Below are 16,811 nucleotides of genomic sequence, written 5' to 3' on the forward strand. Positions count from 1 at the left end.
TGAACCGTCTGGCGCACCGGGGATGTGTTTCCCGCCTGCTGTGTGCCGGGGGAGGAGGGATTTACGTGTCTGCCCCTCCCCCCTTATATGTCCTGCTGCCCAGGTGCAGAGCCTCATCATGGTGGGGGGGGGGGGGAGAATGTCGCTCCCTCCCTCTATAACCGGCGGCGACCATGAGGCTCAACTTATAGAACTGACTGTATACAACACTACACCCGTATACAAAACCTCATACGCCTGTATATAACACCTCATACACCTGTATACACACATTATACCTGTATATAACACCTCATACACCTGTATACAACACTATACCTGTATATAACACCTCATACACCTGTATACAACATTATACCTGTATATAACACCTCATACACCTGTATACAACACTATACCTGTATATAACACCTCATACACCTGTATACAACACTATACCTGTATATAACACCTCATACACCTGTATACACACATTATACCTGTATATAACACCTCATACACCTGTATACAACACTATACCTGTATATAACACCTCATACACCTGTATACAACACTATACCTGTATATAACACCTCATACACCTGTATACAACACTATACCTGTATATAACACCTCATACACCTGTATATAACACCTCATACACCTGTATACACCACTATACCTGTATATAACACCTCATACACCTGTATACAACATTATAACTGTATAGAACACTATACCTGTATATAACACCTCATACACCTGTATACAACACTATACCTGTATATAACACCTCATATACCTGTATATAACACCTCATACACCTGTATATAACACCTCATACACCTGTATATAACACCTCATACACCTGTATACACCACTATACCTGTATATAACACCTCATACACCTGTATACACACATTATACCTGTATACAACACCATACCTGTATATAACACCTCATACACCTGTATACAACACTATACCTGTATATAACACCTCATACACCTGTATACAACACTATACCTGTATATAACACCTCATACACCTGTATATAACACCTCATACACCTGTATACAACATTATAACTGTATAGAACACCTCATACACCTGTATACAACATTATAACTGTATAGAACACCTCATACACCTGTATACAACACTATACCTGTATATAACACCTCATATACCTGTATATAACACCTCATACACCTGTATATAACACCTCATACACCTGTATATAACACCTCATACACCTGTATACACCACTATACCTGTATATAACACCTCATACACCTGTATACAACATTATAACTGTATATAACACCTCATACACCTGTATACAACACTATACCTGTATATAACACCTCATACACCTGTATACAACACTATACCTGTATATAACACCTCATACACCTGTATACAACACTATACCTGTATATAACACCTCATACACCTGTATATAACACCTGTATACACCACTATACCTGTATATAACACCTCATACACCTGTATACAACATTATAACTGTATAGAACACCTCATACACCTGTATACAACACTATACCTGTATATAACACCTCATATACCTGTATATAACACCTCATACACCTGTATATAACACCTCATACACCTGTATATAACACCTCATACACCTGTATATAACACCTCATACACCTGTATACACCACTATACCTGTATATAACACCTCATACACCTGTATACAACATTATAACTGTATATAACACCTCATACACCTGTATACACACATTATACCTGTATACAACACCATACCTGTATATAACACCTCATACACCTGTATACAACACTATACCTGTATATAACACCTCATACACCTGTATACAACACTATACCTGTATATAACACCTCATACACCTGTATACAACACTATACCTGTATATAACACCTCATACACCTGTATATAACACCTCATACACCTGTATACACCACTATACCTGTATATAACACCTCATACACCTGTATACAACATTATAACTGTATAGAACACCTCATACACCTGTATACAACACTATACCTGTATATAACACCTCATACACCTGTATACAACACTATACCTGTATATAACACCTCATACACCTGTATACACCACTATACCTGTATATAACACCTCATACACCTGTATATAACACCTCATACACCTGTATATAACACCTCATACACCTGTATACACCACTATACCTGTATATAACACCTCATACACCTGTATACAACATTATAACTGTATAGAACACCTCATACACCTGTATACAACACTATACCTGTATATAACACCTCATACACCTGTATACAACACTATACCTGTATATAACACCTCATACACCTGTATACAACATTATAACTGTATATAACACCTCATACACCTGTATACACCACTATACCTGTATATAACACCTCATACACCTGTATACAACATTATAACTGTATAGAACACCTCATACACCTGTATACAACATTATACCTGTATATAACACCTCATACACCTGTATACAACACTATACCTGTATATAACACCTCATACACCTGTATACAACACTATACCTGTATATAACACCTCATACACCTGTATACACCACTATACCTGTATATAACACCTCATACACCCTGTATACACCACTATACCTGTATATAACACCTCATACACCTGTATACACCACTATACCTGTATATAACACCTCATACACCTGTATACACCACTATACCTGTATATAACACCTCATACACCTGTATACAACACTATACCTGTATATAACACCTCATACACCTGTATATAACACCTCATACACCTGTATACACCACTATACCTGTATATAACACCTCATACACCTGTATACACCACTATACCTGTATATAACACCTCATACACCTGTATACACCACTATACCTGTATATAACACCTCATACACCTGTATACACCACTATACCTGTATATAACACCTCATACACCTGTATACAACACTATACCTGTATATAACACCTCATACACCTGTATATAACACCTCATACACCTGTATACACCACTATACCTGTATATAACACCTCATACACCTGTATACACCACTATACCTGTATATAACACCTCATACACCTGTATACACCACTATACCTGTATATAACACCTCATACACCTGTATACACCACTATACCTGTATATAACACCTCATACACCTGTATACAACACTATACCTGTATATAACATTATACCTGTACATACCACTATACCTGTATATAACACCTGTATACACCACTATACCTGTATATAACACCTCATACACCTGTATACACCACTATACCTGTATATAACATTATACCTGTACATACCACTATACCTGTATATTACACCTGTATACAACATTATACCTGTACATAACACTATACCTGTATATAGCACCAAACACTGATGACACACGGAACTGCAACGACCGCAAAACGCACACGTTCATGTGAATAAGGCTAAGGGCAGATTCACATGAACGTGAATTGCGTCCGTGCAGGTCGCGTGGTTTTCACGAGGCTCGCATGGACCAATACAAGTCTATGGGCAGTACTGACAGTCCGTGCTTTTTGCGCAGCGTTTGTCCGCTGCGTAAAAAGCGCGACACGTTCAATATCTCCGCGTATTTTGCGCATCACGCACCCATTGAAGTCAATGGGTGCGTGAAAACCACGCCGTTCGCACAGAACCACTTCCGCGCGAACTGCCTGTTTCGCGCAACAGCTGTCAAAAGGATGAATGTAAACAGAAAAGCACCACGTGCTACAAACAGTGTCATAATGATGGCGGCTGCGCGAAAAGCAGGTAAGTGGCTTTTGCGCAGGCAAAACGCAGCGTGTTTTGCCTGCGCAAAAACGCCACGGTCGTCTGAATCAGCCCTAACACATATACCTGTATACAACACCTCATACACCTGTATATACCGCTATACCTGTATATAACACCTCATACGCCTGTATATACCGCTATACCTGTATATAACACCTCATACATCTGTATACAACACTATACCTGTATATAACACACAGCATATACCTGTATATAACACCTCATATGCCTGTATATACCGCTATACCTGTATATAACACCTCATACGCCTGTATATACCGCTATACCTGTATATAACACCTCATACATCTGTATACAACACTATACCTGTATATAACACACAGCATATACCTGTATATAACACCTCATATGCCTGTATATACCGCTATACCTGTATATAACACCTCATACGCCTGTATATACCGCTATACCTGTATATAACACCTCATACGCCTGTATATACCGCTATACCTGTATATAACACCTCATACATCTGTATACAACACTATACCTGTATATAACACACAGCATATACCTGTATATAACACCTCATACGCCTGTATATACCGCTATACCTGTATATAACACCTCATACGCCTGTATATACCGCTATACCTGTATATAACACCTCATACGCCTGTATATACCGCTATACCTGTATATAACACCTCATACATCTGTATACAACACTATACCTGTATATAACACACAGCATATACCTGTATATAACACCTCATACGCCTGTATATACCGCTATACCTGTATGTCCTTCATGTAATTACACTCAGTCTTGCTGTGGTCCAGGATTCGGCTTCTGGCACCCGACTTGTTGGGTTGTTTTTTGTCTATGAAAGTTTTTTCTGGGCCATTGAGAATGTTGCACTGGTTCCTGTTGGGGGTCCAACTGCACCTCCCCTTATAGAAATGTGTGAGCCGTCCGTACAGGTTGGGGGTCCGGGCACTGAGACTCCCACCAGTCTGACAGTTAGGCCTCATTTACGCGAGCGTGTGCGTTTTGCGCACGCAAAAAACGCTGCGTTTTGCATGCGCAAAAGCCACTTAACAGCTCCGTGTGTCATCACCATATAATACGCGACTGTGTGATTTGGATGTTTGTAGCACGTGGTGCTTTTCTGTTTACATTCAGAGTTTGACAGCTGTTGCGCGATTCACGCAGTTCGCACGGAAGTGCTTCCGTGGGGCGCGCGTGGTTTTCACGCACCCATTGACTTCAATGAGTGTGTGATGCGCGAAATACGCAGAAACATAGAACATGTCGTGAGTTTTACGCAGCGGACTCACGCTGCGCAAAACTCACGGACTGTCTGCACGGCCCCATAGACTAATATAGGTGCGTACGACACGAGTGAAAAGCACGCGCGCCGCACGCGTGTATATTACGCTCGTGTAAATGATGCCTTACTCTGGAGGGATGCAGAGCAGCTGTGGGCTAAGATCTGATGGCACGGCCAATAATCGGGAAGGTCCTGCAGAATTCTCGTTATTGGCCGCAGAGCAGCGATCCTCCGATAAACGAGCAGACGCTGACTTGGTGGTGGATCTTTTATGCAGGTTATAGAATCCTCGTTGTCGGCGTCTCCCCGTGTCGTTGGGTCTGTTAACCAGCGCGATAAACTTGTTATGTCGTCAATCACCACTGGTTATGGGCTTGTAAACCCACCTTTAGCCCTGTTCACACTGAGATTTTTGCAGGCAGAACTAGTCGGTCTTGAGACAGGTTTTGACTTGCCCGCGCTTTTTTGCCGCATTTTTTGCAGCATTTTTCGCCTGCGGCTATTGAAGCAATTGCAAGGATCGGGGGCAAAAAAACGTAGCGAGAAACGCTTGGAAATGAGCACTGCAGGTTTTTTCTGCCTCCTAATTAATTTCAATGGGAGGTCAGAGACGGAACCACGGCAAGAAAAAACATGCCGCTTCTTTTCCCGCGAGCAGCTAAAAGCCGTCTGGGAAAAAACGTCTCTGCCTCCCATTAAAATCAATGGGGGGCGATTTTGGCCGTTATTTTGGGCAATGATTGCAACTCGGTTTCCGTGTCCAAAAGTGTGAACTGGGCCTTAGGTTCCATTCAGATGTTGTATAACAAAGAACCGCAGTGCTATCGCCAAAAGCAACAAATGAGCGAGCTTCCCTGATTGGTTGCTGCGGTCACTCTGCTCCAGAGAAGATCCGTGTCCAGTCCACAGATAATCTGTACATACGTGACCGGGTATTTGATTATGGTTTCCGGCATTATTATTCCTGGGACCTCCTAGAAATGGTTTGGGTCTTTTTATGTTTTGCCGTTGGTCATGAGATGCCGGGCTCCTCGCTATTGGCTGTCAGGGATCAGTCCTTACACATTGTCCTGTATCCGGCCCGGGGCTTCAGCTTTGCGAGAGCTGGCCGAGGTCAGATCAGTGACGTCCTTATTCCATAGGATCCAGTCATTAAAGGATATTCATTGTATACTGAAAAGTCATACCTCACGTGTGTGGAGGAGGACAATAAGTGGCAGACTCCTCTGATGCCGCTTATCTCAGGGTAACAAATGTTAGATGCTGTTTGGTGGATCTGCGGACAATAGTCGGGTTTATATCCAGATACTGTTATTACAATGCAGTCTGGGTCGTGTTCCATGGAGGAGATGAGGCGCACCCATGCCGTATATTAATGGCGACTGAAACCGCTGATCTGCTCCATAAGGGCGGATTTACACAAACGTGTAATACGTCCGTGCAACGCGCGTGATTTTCACGCGCCTCGCATGGACCTATGTTAGTCTACGGCGCTGTGCAGACTGTCCGTGAGTCTCCCGCAGTGTCTGTCCGTGTGTCCGCTGCGTAAAACTCACGACATGTCCGATATTTGTGCGTTGTTCGCGCATCACGCACCCATTGAAGTCAATGGATGCGTGAAAATCACGCGCAGCACACGGGAGCACTTCCGTGGGACGCGCGTGATTCGCGCAACAGCAGTAAAAAGTATGAATGAAAACAGAAAAGCACCACGTGCTGCAAACATACAAACAGAGTGTCATAATGATGGCGGCTGCGCGAAAATCACACAAACACGCATCATACGGTGATGACACACGGAGCTGTTATGGACCTTTTGCGCACGCAAAACGTCGCTTTTGTTGCACGTGCAAAACGCACACGCTCGTGTAAGTCCGCCCTAAGAGTGTATATTACCTGGTGATTGGAGGGATCTAAGGTGCAGCATGTGGCCCCTGTGGACCTGCACACATATGACCTCCTCATAGTCTGGTGCTGGCGGCAGACGGGTCTACGGTTTACCTGCTGCTTATTATAGAGCGGATGGCACAATCTCTCTGTAGGATTTAGTCACCATAGAAACTAAACTAGGACAGACAAGGTGGGCTCCGGCGCAGCGCTCCTTCATCCTCACACCCGTCCTTTTCTGCCTGTTCCTAATATAAGAACGTGCCCCCCCCCTCAGGCAGGCGTGATGAAGCCTGTGTGCCTGGGAGGTTATAAGGAGTATCCGAGATCTAGGAGAACCATCCAGCCCTGCTATCCCGGAGTATGAACGTCTGGCTGAGATATTAAGGGAAAAAAGCGTGCAGGGTATAAGGCCGGATTCACACGGGCGGTGCGCATCTTGGACGTGCAAAACGGCAGTTTTTCACTTCCAAGGTGCATCCTTGCTCTGCGCTGCGGGATGCAATATCACGCATCCCCCGTAGACTAGAGTCCATAGAGGTATGCGTGAAAAAATAGGACATGTCCTACTCTCTCACGGACCCTTCACACGGTCCGTTGAAACCACGGCCGTGTTAACGGCCACATTGAATTATATAGGTCTGTGTGACGTTTAACACGTTCGTGTGAATAAGGCCTTACAAGCGTGCAGGGTGTAACTAGCATGCAGAGTATAGCAAGCGTGCCGGGCGTAACTAGCGTGCCGGGCGTAACTAGCGTGCTGAGCGTAACTAGCGTGCAGGGCGTAACTAGCGTGCAGGGTGTAACTAGCGTGCAGGGTGTAACTAGCATGCAGAGTATAGCAAGCGTGCAGGATGTAACTAGCGTGCCGGGCGTAACTAGCGTGCCGGGCGTAACTAGCGTGCAGGGCGTAACTAGCGTGCAGGGCGTAACTAGCGTGCAGGGCGTAACTAGCGTGCCGGGCGTAACTAGCGTGCCGGGTATGATATAAGAGCCCCGTCACCTTATTATCTAGGTCTACAGGTACATGGTGCCTTGTGAGAGTCTTCACCCTTCCTGCAGTTTTTCCTGTTTTGTTGCATTACAACTTGGAATTTAAATGGATTTTTGGGGGGTTTGTATCACTTGATTTCCACATCATGTTCACTGCCGCTGTGACACACAATAATCAAGACAAAAACTGAGAACTTTAATGTGCAGAAGAATTCACCCCTGATAGTCAATACTTTGTGCAGCACCTGTCTCTTGGGGGACGTCTCTATTACAGCTGCAGTCTCTTGGGGGACGTCTCTATTACAGCTGCAGTCTCTTGGGGGACGTCTCTATTACAGCTGCAGTCTCTTGGGGGACGTCTCTATTACAGCTGCAGTCTCTTGGGGGACGTCTCTATTACAGCTGCAGTCTCTTGGGGGACGTCTCTATTACAGCTGCAGTCTCTTGGGGGACGTCTCTATTACAGCTGCAGTCTCTTGGGGGATGTCTCTATTACAGCTGCAGTCTCTTGGGGGACGTCTCTATTACAGCTGCAGTCTCTTGGGGGAGTCTGCCACGTGCTGTTTGGGGGTGTCTGCCACGTGCTGTTTGGGGGAGTCTGCCACGTGCTGTTTGGGGGAGTCTGCCACGTGCTGTTTGGGGGAGTCTGCCACGTGCTGTTTGGGGGAGTCTGCCACGTGTTGTTTGGGGGAGTCTGCCACGTGCTGTTTGGGGGAGTCTGCCACGTGCTGTTTGGGGGTGTCTGCAAAGGGCTGTTTGGGGGGGAGTCTGCCACGTGCTGTTTGGGGGGGAGTCTGCCACGTGCTGTTTGGGGGGAGTCTGCCACGTGCTGTTTGGGGGGAGTCTGCCACGTGCTGTTTGGAGGAGTCTGCCACATGCTGTTTGGGGGGAGTCTGCCACGTGCTGTTTGGGGGAGTCTGCCACGTGCTGTTTGGGGGAGTCTGCCACGTGCTGTTTGGGGGAGTCTGCCACGTGCTGTTTGGGGGGGAGTCTGCCACGTGCTGTTTGGGGGGGTGACTGCCACGTGTTGTTTGGGGGGTGTCTGCCACGTAATGTTTGGGGGGTCTGCCACATGCTGTTTGGGGGGGTCTGCCACGTGCTGTTTTGGGGGTGTCTGCCACGTAATGTTTGGGGGGTCTGCCACATGCTGTTTGGGGGGTCTGCCACGTGCTGTTTTGGGGGTGTCTGCCACGTAATGTTTGGGGTGTCTGCCACGTGCTGTTTGGGGAGTCTGCGACAATCTCAGCCCAAAAATCTCTGTGTTACCCATAGATACCGAGGTGCATTGTCCGCCCGGTCCTCCCGTTACTGTGGTGACATTTCTTGTACCGTTCCTCTCAAGGTCACTCGCAGGCAGTAGCCGCCATTTTGCTTCAGGGCAGCCTGCGGTGGGGGTGGAATGTGCGGCCGTCCTCCGTTAGCACGCAGCTTCCTGCCGATGATGAAGCTGGAGGAATGTCCCGCACCTGGGTTACATATGGATGACTTGTTTTTGCAGGGTGTCTGGCTCCTGGCTTTGTGCCTTCACCCTCCATGTGCCTCTCCAGCAGGAACTCCGCAAGTAACAAACTCCTCATGTTCAACTCAATAAACCAACAACCACCATCATCTGTACCGGGCTCTGCGTGTTGAGTGGGCAGAGTGTATGATGGGGGTGTTAGGCTGGGGGTGATGTGACTTTATTCACCCTTTGTCTTCCTCCTTGATATATACAGGGCCGGCTCCAGGTTTGTGTGGGCCCTTGGGCGACACAGACTTAGTAGGACCCTTTTCGGGGGAACTCACGACGGCAGTAAAATGTCAGAAAACTTCACTTTGTGCCCCCACATAGACGTCAGGCGGCCCTGTTTATGCCCCATATAGAAATTAGGCCCCCTGTTTGTACCCCCATAAATTTAGTGCCCTCTGTCGATAGTGCCACACAGCGCCCCTCCCTGGTAGTGCCACACAGCGCCCCTCCCTGGTAGTGCCACACAGCGCCCCTCCCTGGTAGTGCCACACAGCCCCCCTCCCTGGTAGTGCCACACAGCCCCCACCTCCCAGGTAGTGCCACAAAGCCCCTCCTCCCAGGTAGTGCCACAAAGCCCCCTCCTCCCAGGTAGCGCCATACAGCCCCCTCCTCCCAGGTAGCGCCACACAGCCCCCTCCTCCCAGGAAGCGCCACACAGCCCCCTCCTCCCAGGTAGTGCCACAAAGCCCCCTCCTCCCAGGTAGCGCCACACAGCCCCCTCCTCCCAGGTAGCGCCACACAGCCCCCTCCTCCCAGGTAGCGCCACACAGCCCCCTCCTCCCAGGTAGTGCCACACAGCCCCCCTCCCTGGTAGTGCCCCACAGCCCCCTCCCCTGGTAGTGCTCCACAGCCCCCCTCCCTGGTAGTGCCACACAGCCACCCTCCCTGTTTGTGCCACACAGCCACCCTCCCTGGTAGTGCCACACAGCCCCCCCCCCCTGTATGCAGCGATTTGGGGCTCCCTCTAGCATTGCCGAAGCTCTGGCTGGGGATTCTGCTTCAGGAGAAACCCCTGACGTCACTGTCCATATACAGCTAGTGATGTTAGGGGTAACCCCAGAGCCATAGTCCCGGGCAGAGCACTACTAGCACTCTGCCTGGGACACTGCTCTCCTCCTGACTTCACTGTCCATATATGGACAGTGATGTCAGGGGCTTCCCCAGAGACGGAGTCCCATAGCAGAGCCGCCAGCGCTCTGCCCGGGACTCCTTCTCTCTTCCCTTATGCAGTGTGTGTATATATGTGTGTGTGTGTATGTATGTATATATATATACATACACACACACTGCATAATATTCATATGGACTGGAAGGTCCAGCAATACGACGTGTGTCTCTGTCTCAGATACAGGAATTGTCCCGTCTTCTATCGGACGCTTGACCGTAGTATAATGAACAGTGCTGCCGCTCTATAAGGCCCCATGCACACGACCGTGTATTTCATCCTTAATTACGGACTCATTCATTTCTATTGGCCACGGACACCTTTCTGTATTTTTAAGCATTGGTGTCCGTGTTGAAAAAATGATAGAACCGGTCCTATTGTCCGTAAACCGTCCGTATCTACGGAAGCGTTGCTATACAACGTGTTGGTGACATCATTTGCAGCCTCCATCCTTTTTTTACGGATCCGTATATACAGATGCAATACGGACCGTATTTACGGAGAGAGTTTACGGATAGATGAAAATACGGTGGTCGTGTGCATGAGGCCTTAGGCCCCATGCACACGACAGTGCCTTAATTACGGGCGCGGACAGCCGTCCGTTTTACAGGCCTTGCTGCCATTATAAAGTATGAGAGCATGGTCCGTAAAATAAAAAAATAGGACATGTCCTATTTTTTTCGGAAAGTGTTTACGCCACGGACACCCTCCCGTAAGTATACGAGAAGGTGTCCGTTTGCCATAGAAATGAATGGGTCCGTAATTACGGGTGATTTTACGGTCGTGTGCATGGGGCCTTAGACTAGGGCAGATGTATCAACACTGGTGCAAAGCAACCAATAGGATCACTGCTTTAATTTTCCAACAGACTGCTGATAAATGAGAGCTGGAATCTGATTGGCTGCTATGGATTTCAACTCTTTACAATTTTTAAGATCTCTTCCTAATGTCAGTGAATGGAAGCGTGTTCAATCTTAATTCTTAATTCTGTGAACTAAACAGCCGAGACTCCAGACTCCTACATGTAAACCCCACTGATACATTGTAACAAACTATCAGGACAGGGATTTGTGCTGCTGCGTTTAGCTCACGGAGGGTTGTATAGACTTCTGCAATCAGCGATGATGATGAAGGTGATATCTGGACGAGCCCGTTATTGCTGCTGATATGTAGGGGGTGCGAGGTTACACTGCAGTATATACTGCTACTCCCCCTGTGGATATAGGACTTTATGAGCTTCTCCTACCTGCTGTAATACGTTGGCACTACTGTAAAAGGCCGGGTTACTGGGCCGGCCTGGCTGGCGTTCCAGGAGCATGACATTCACTTACAGCACAAGGTAGATGGCATGGAAAATATCTGCCAGGACCCTTGAGATCTCCCAGAAGCGAGGAGCGGCGTTTGTCATCTTTGGCGTTGGACACATTTCTTGGCTCTCGGGTCAAGGACTTCATTTTCTCTTTTGCCAATTGAGCTCCTTTCATGGTTTTCATTTAAACATAACATAATATGCCCAGAAAGCCGTCACTAACCCCGCGCCCCGCAGCCAGGCACATAATCACAGCGCTGTTCTATTTTAATCTGGACAGCTCACACAGGCACGCGTACAAATCCCGGGCCGCTCCTGTTACCCGCCACTCGGCAGCAGCACCTCTATATAATATGTCCTGCTTACACCGCACGTCTGCAGGGGCCCCACAATCCCACGTAAGATCTAATTCTTTCATTTCATTAGGGAACACAAATAATTCTCACCTAGCAAAATGCCAAATATTTGACTGCATGGGTGGGCAGCCCTGGCAGGAGGATGCGGGGGGCATAGCTGTGATTCAGTCATTGAGATATTTATTCTTCACCTTGAACTCGTCCAGCTTAGAGGTCAGAAGCGCTCAGAGATTGTCCAACATCATAGTGAGGGGATGCAACGGGCCGCTGCTCGGTCCAGACGCAACGGGAGCACTCACGTGACTCCAGCAGCAGAATAGTGAGTGCAGCTCTGGAGTATAATACAGGATATAACTCAGGATCAGTACAGGATAAGTAATGTAATGTATGTACACAGTGACTCCACCAGCAGAATAGTGAGTACAGCTCTGGAGTATAATACAGGATGTAACTCAGGATCAGTACAGGATAAGTAATGTAATGTATGTACACAGTGACTCCACCTGCAGAATAGTGAGTGCAGCTCTGGAGTATAATACAGGATGTAACTCAGGATCAGTACAGGATAAGTAATGTAATGTATGTACACAGTGACTCCACCTGCAGAATAGTGAGTGCAGCTCTGGAGTATACAACAGGATATAACTCAGGATCAGTACAGGATAAGTAATGTAATGTATGTACACAGTGACTCCACCAGCAGAATAGTGAGTACAGCTCTGGAGTATAATACAGGATGTAACTCCGGATCAGTACAGGATAAGTAATGTAATGTATGTACACAGTGACTCCACCAGCAGAATAGTGAGTGCAGCTCTGGAGTATAATACAGGATGTAACTCAGGATCAGTACAGGATAAGTAATGTAATGTATGTACACAGTGACTCCACCTGCAGAATAGTGAGTGCAGCTCTGGAGTATAATACAGGATGTAACTCAGGATCAGTACAGGATAAGTAATGTAATGTATGTACACAGTGACTCCACCTGCAGAATAGTGAGTGCAGCTCTGGAGTATACAACAGGATATAACTCAGGATCAGTACAGGATAAGTAATGTAATGTATGTACACAGTGACTCCACCAGCAGAATAGTGAGTACAGCTCTGGAGTATAATACAGGATGTAACTCCGGATCAGTACAGGATAAGTAATGTAATGTATGTACACAGTGACTCCACCAGCAGAATAGTGAGTGCAGCTCTGGAGTATAATACAGGATGTAACTCAGGATCAGTACAGGATAAGTAATGTAATGTATGTACACAGTGACTCCACCTGCAGAATAGTGAGTGCAGCTCTGGAGTATAATACAGGATGTAACTCAGGATCAGTACAGGATAAGTAATGTAATGTATGTACACAGTGACTCCACCTGCAGAATAGTGAGTGCAGCTCTGGAGTATACAACAGGATATAACTCAGGATCAGTACAGGATAAGTAATGTAATGTATGTACACAGTGACTCCACCAGCAGAATAGTGAGTGCAGCTCTGGAGTATAATACAGGATGTAACTCAGGATCAGTACAGGATAAGTAATGTATGTACACAGTGACTCCACCAGCAGTATAGTGAGTGCAGCTCTGGAGTATAATACAGGATATAACTCAGGATCAGTACAGGATAAGTAATGTAATGTATGTACACAGTGACTCCACCAGCAGAATAGTGAGTGCAGCTCTGCAGTATAATACAGGATGTAACTCAGGATCAGTACAGGATAAGTAATGTAATGTATGTACACAGTGACTCCACCAGCAGAATAGTGAGTGCAGCTCTGGAGTATAATACAGGATATAACTCAGGATCAGTACAGGATAAGTAATGTAATGTATGTACACAGTGACTCCACCAGCAGAATAGTGAGTACAGCTCTGGAGTATAATACAGGATGTAACTCAGGATCAGTACAGGATAAGTAATGTAATGTATGTACACAGTGACTCCACCAGCAGAATAGTGAGTGCAGCTCTGGAGTATAATACAGGATGTAACTCAGGCTCAGTACAGGATAAGTAATGTAATGTATGTGCACAGTGACTCCACCAGCAGAATAGTGAGTGCAGCTCTGGAGTATAATACAGGATATAACTCAGGATCAGTACAGGATCAGTAATGTAATGTATGTACACAGTGACTCCAGCAGCAGAATAGTGAGTGCAGCTCTGGTGTATAATACAGGATATAACTCAGGATCAGTACAGGATCAGTAATGTAATCTATGTACACAGTGACTCCAGCAGCAGAATAGTGAGTGCAGCTCTGGAGTATAATACAGGATGTAACTCAGGATCAGTACAGGATAAGTAATGTATGTACACAGTGACTCCACCAGCAGAATAGTGAGTGCAGCTCTGGAGTATAATACAGGATGTAACTCAGGATCAGTACAGGATAAGTAATGTATGTGCACAGTGACTCCACCAGCAGTATAGTGAGTGCAGCTCTAGAGTATAATACAGGATATAACTCAGGATCAGTACAGGATAAGTAATGTATGTACACAGTGACTCCACCAGCAGAATAGTGAGTGCAGCTCTGGAGTATAATACAGGATCAGTAATGTATGTACACAGTGACTCCACCAGCAGCATAGTGAGTACAGCTCTGGAGTATAATACAGGATATAACTCAGGATCAGTACAGGATAAGTAATGTAATGTATGTACACAGTGACTCCACCAGCAGAATAGTGAGTGCAGCTCTAGAGTATAATACAGGATATAACTCAGGATCAGTACAGGATAAGTAATGTATGTACACAGTGACTCCACCAGCAGAATAGTGAGTGCAGCTCTGGAGTATAATACAGGATCAGTAATGTATGTACACAGTGACTCCACCAGCAGCATAGTGAGTACAGCTCTGGAGTATAATACAGGATATAACTCAGGATCAGTACAGGATAAGTAATGTAATGTATGTACACAGTGACTCCACCAGCAGAATAGTGAGTGCAGCTCTGGAGTATAATACAGGATATAACTCAGGATCAGTACAGGATAAGTAATGTATGTACACAGTGACTCCACCAGCAGAATAGTGAGTGCAGCTCTGGAGTATAATACAGGATCAGTAATGTATGTACACAGTGACTCCACTTCTGTGAATTGTAAGATAATAATCAGAGGTGACCGGGGTATTAGTTATGATGAGATTCATGTACATGTTTCAGATCTCTAGAGATCTGGTGTTGGAGAGATCTCACATCTTGTCTCTTTCTTTTAGATTCCGAGCTACTGCACTTGTTTCTAAAGAGGAGAAAACAACATCTCTCCAGAAACCTCAGGATGGGGGTGAAGACGTTCACTCACAGCTCGCCGGCACACAGCCAGGAGATGTTGGGGAAGCTGAACATGTTACGCAATGACGGACACTTCTGTGACATCACCATTCGGGTCCAGGATAAGATCTTCCGGGCACACAAGGTTGTCCTGGCGGCATGCAGCGAGTTCTTCCGAACCAAACTGGTGGGTCAAGCAGAAGAGAGCGCACAGTGCGTCCTGGACTTACATCACGTCACGGTGACCGGATTCATCCCTCTCCTGGAATACGCCTACACTGCCACCTTATCCATCAACACAGAAAACATTATAGATGTGCTGGCCGCTGCCAGCTACATGCAGATGTTCAGCGTGGCCAGCACCTGCTCTGAGTTCATGAAATCCAGTATTTTATGGAACACACAACAAGAGAAGGTGCTGGACACCGGGCAGGAGAACGCAGGCAGCAACTTCCGAGACGGCAGCCTCTCCCCGGTGTCTTCGGAGTGCAGTGTGGTGGAGAGGAACATTCCCATTTGTCGCGAGTCCAGACGCAAACGTAAAAGCTACATCGTTATGTCACCTGAGAGCCCATTGAAATGCAGCACACAGACCAGCTCCCCACAAGTGCTGAACCCCACACCGTCTTACACCGAGGCCAGGGGTCAGCCTGTGGACTCCTCTCACGCCTTCCCCTGGACTTTCCCCTTTGGCATTGACCGGAGGATGCAGCCGGACAAGGTGAAGCAGATGGAGTCCAGGACATTAGAACTGCCCGGTCCTTCAGAAGTTGCCAGGAGGGTAACGGATTACGTGCCCTGTGAAAGCACTAAGGTCAGCTCTCCTCTGGTGATGGAAGACGATGTCCGAGTCAAGGTGGAAAGGCTTAGTGATGAGGAGGTGCATGAGGAGGTGTCGCAGCCGGTCAGTGCGTCCCAGAGCTCGATGAGTGACCAGCAGACCGTACCCGGGAGCGAGCAGGTGCAGGAGGATCTGCTGATCAGCCCACAGTCGTCTTCCATAGGTGAGCCCCCCCCCCCCGCCCCGCCTGTGTGCCTTCCCTGCTGTAAGTTGGACACCCCCCAGGTGCCGGCAGCGTTCAGGTCGTGTCTCATCTATTCCTGATACGTTTAGTGTTTCTCTGCATCTGTAGAAGTTGTTCATGAACAGAAACAAAATGCAGAGAAAA

The 16,811-nt window shown here is 46.7% G+C and overlaps 1 protein-coding gene across 4 annotated transcripts in view; it reads left to right on the forward strand.

The window, feature by feature from the left end:
* Positions 1-16,811, forward strand: part of ZBTB44 (zinc finger and BTB domain containing 44) — a 47,208-nt gene that overhangs the window by 332 nt on the left and 30,065 nt on the right. For all 4 annotated transcript variants that reach the window (XM_075839105.1, XM_075839104.1, XM_075839102.1 and 1 more), the window contains exon 2: positions 15,588-16,646. In XM_075839105.1, coding sequence (XP_075695220.1) covers positions 15,650-16,646 — 997 coding nt within the window. In that variant the 5' untranslated portion in view covers positions 15,588-15,649. The remainder of the gene's footprint in view (positions 1-15,587; positions 16,647-16,811) is intronic.

The sequence above is a fragment of the Rhinoderma darwinii genome, chromosome 10, assembly GCF_050947455.1.
Source record: "Rhinoderma darwinii isolate aRhiDar2 chromosome 10, aRhiDar2.hap1, whole genome shotgun sequence".
NCBI lineage: Eukaryota > Metazoa > Chordata > Amphibia > Anura > Rhinodermatidae > Rhinoderma > Rhinoderma darwinii.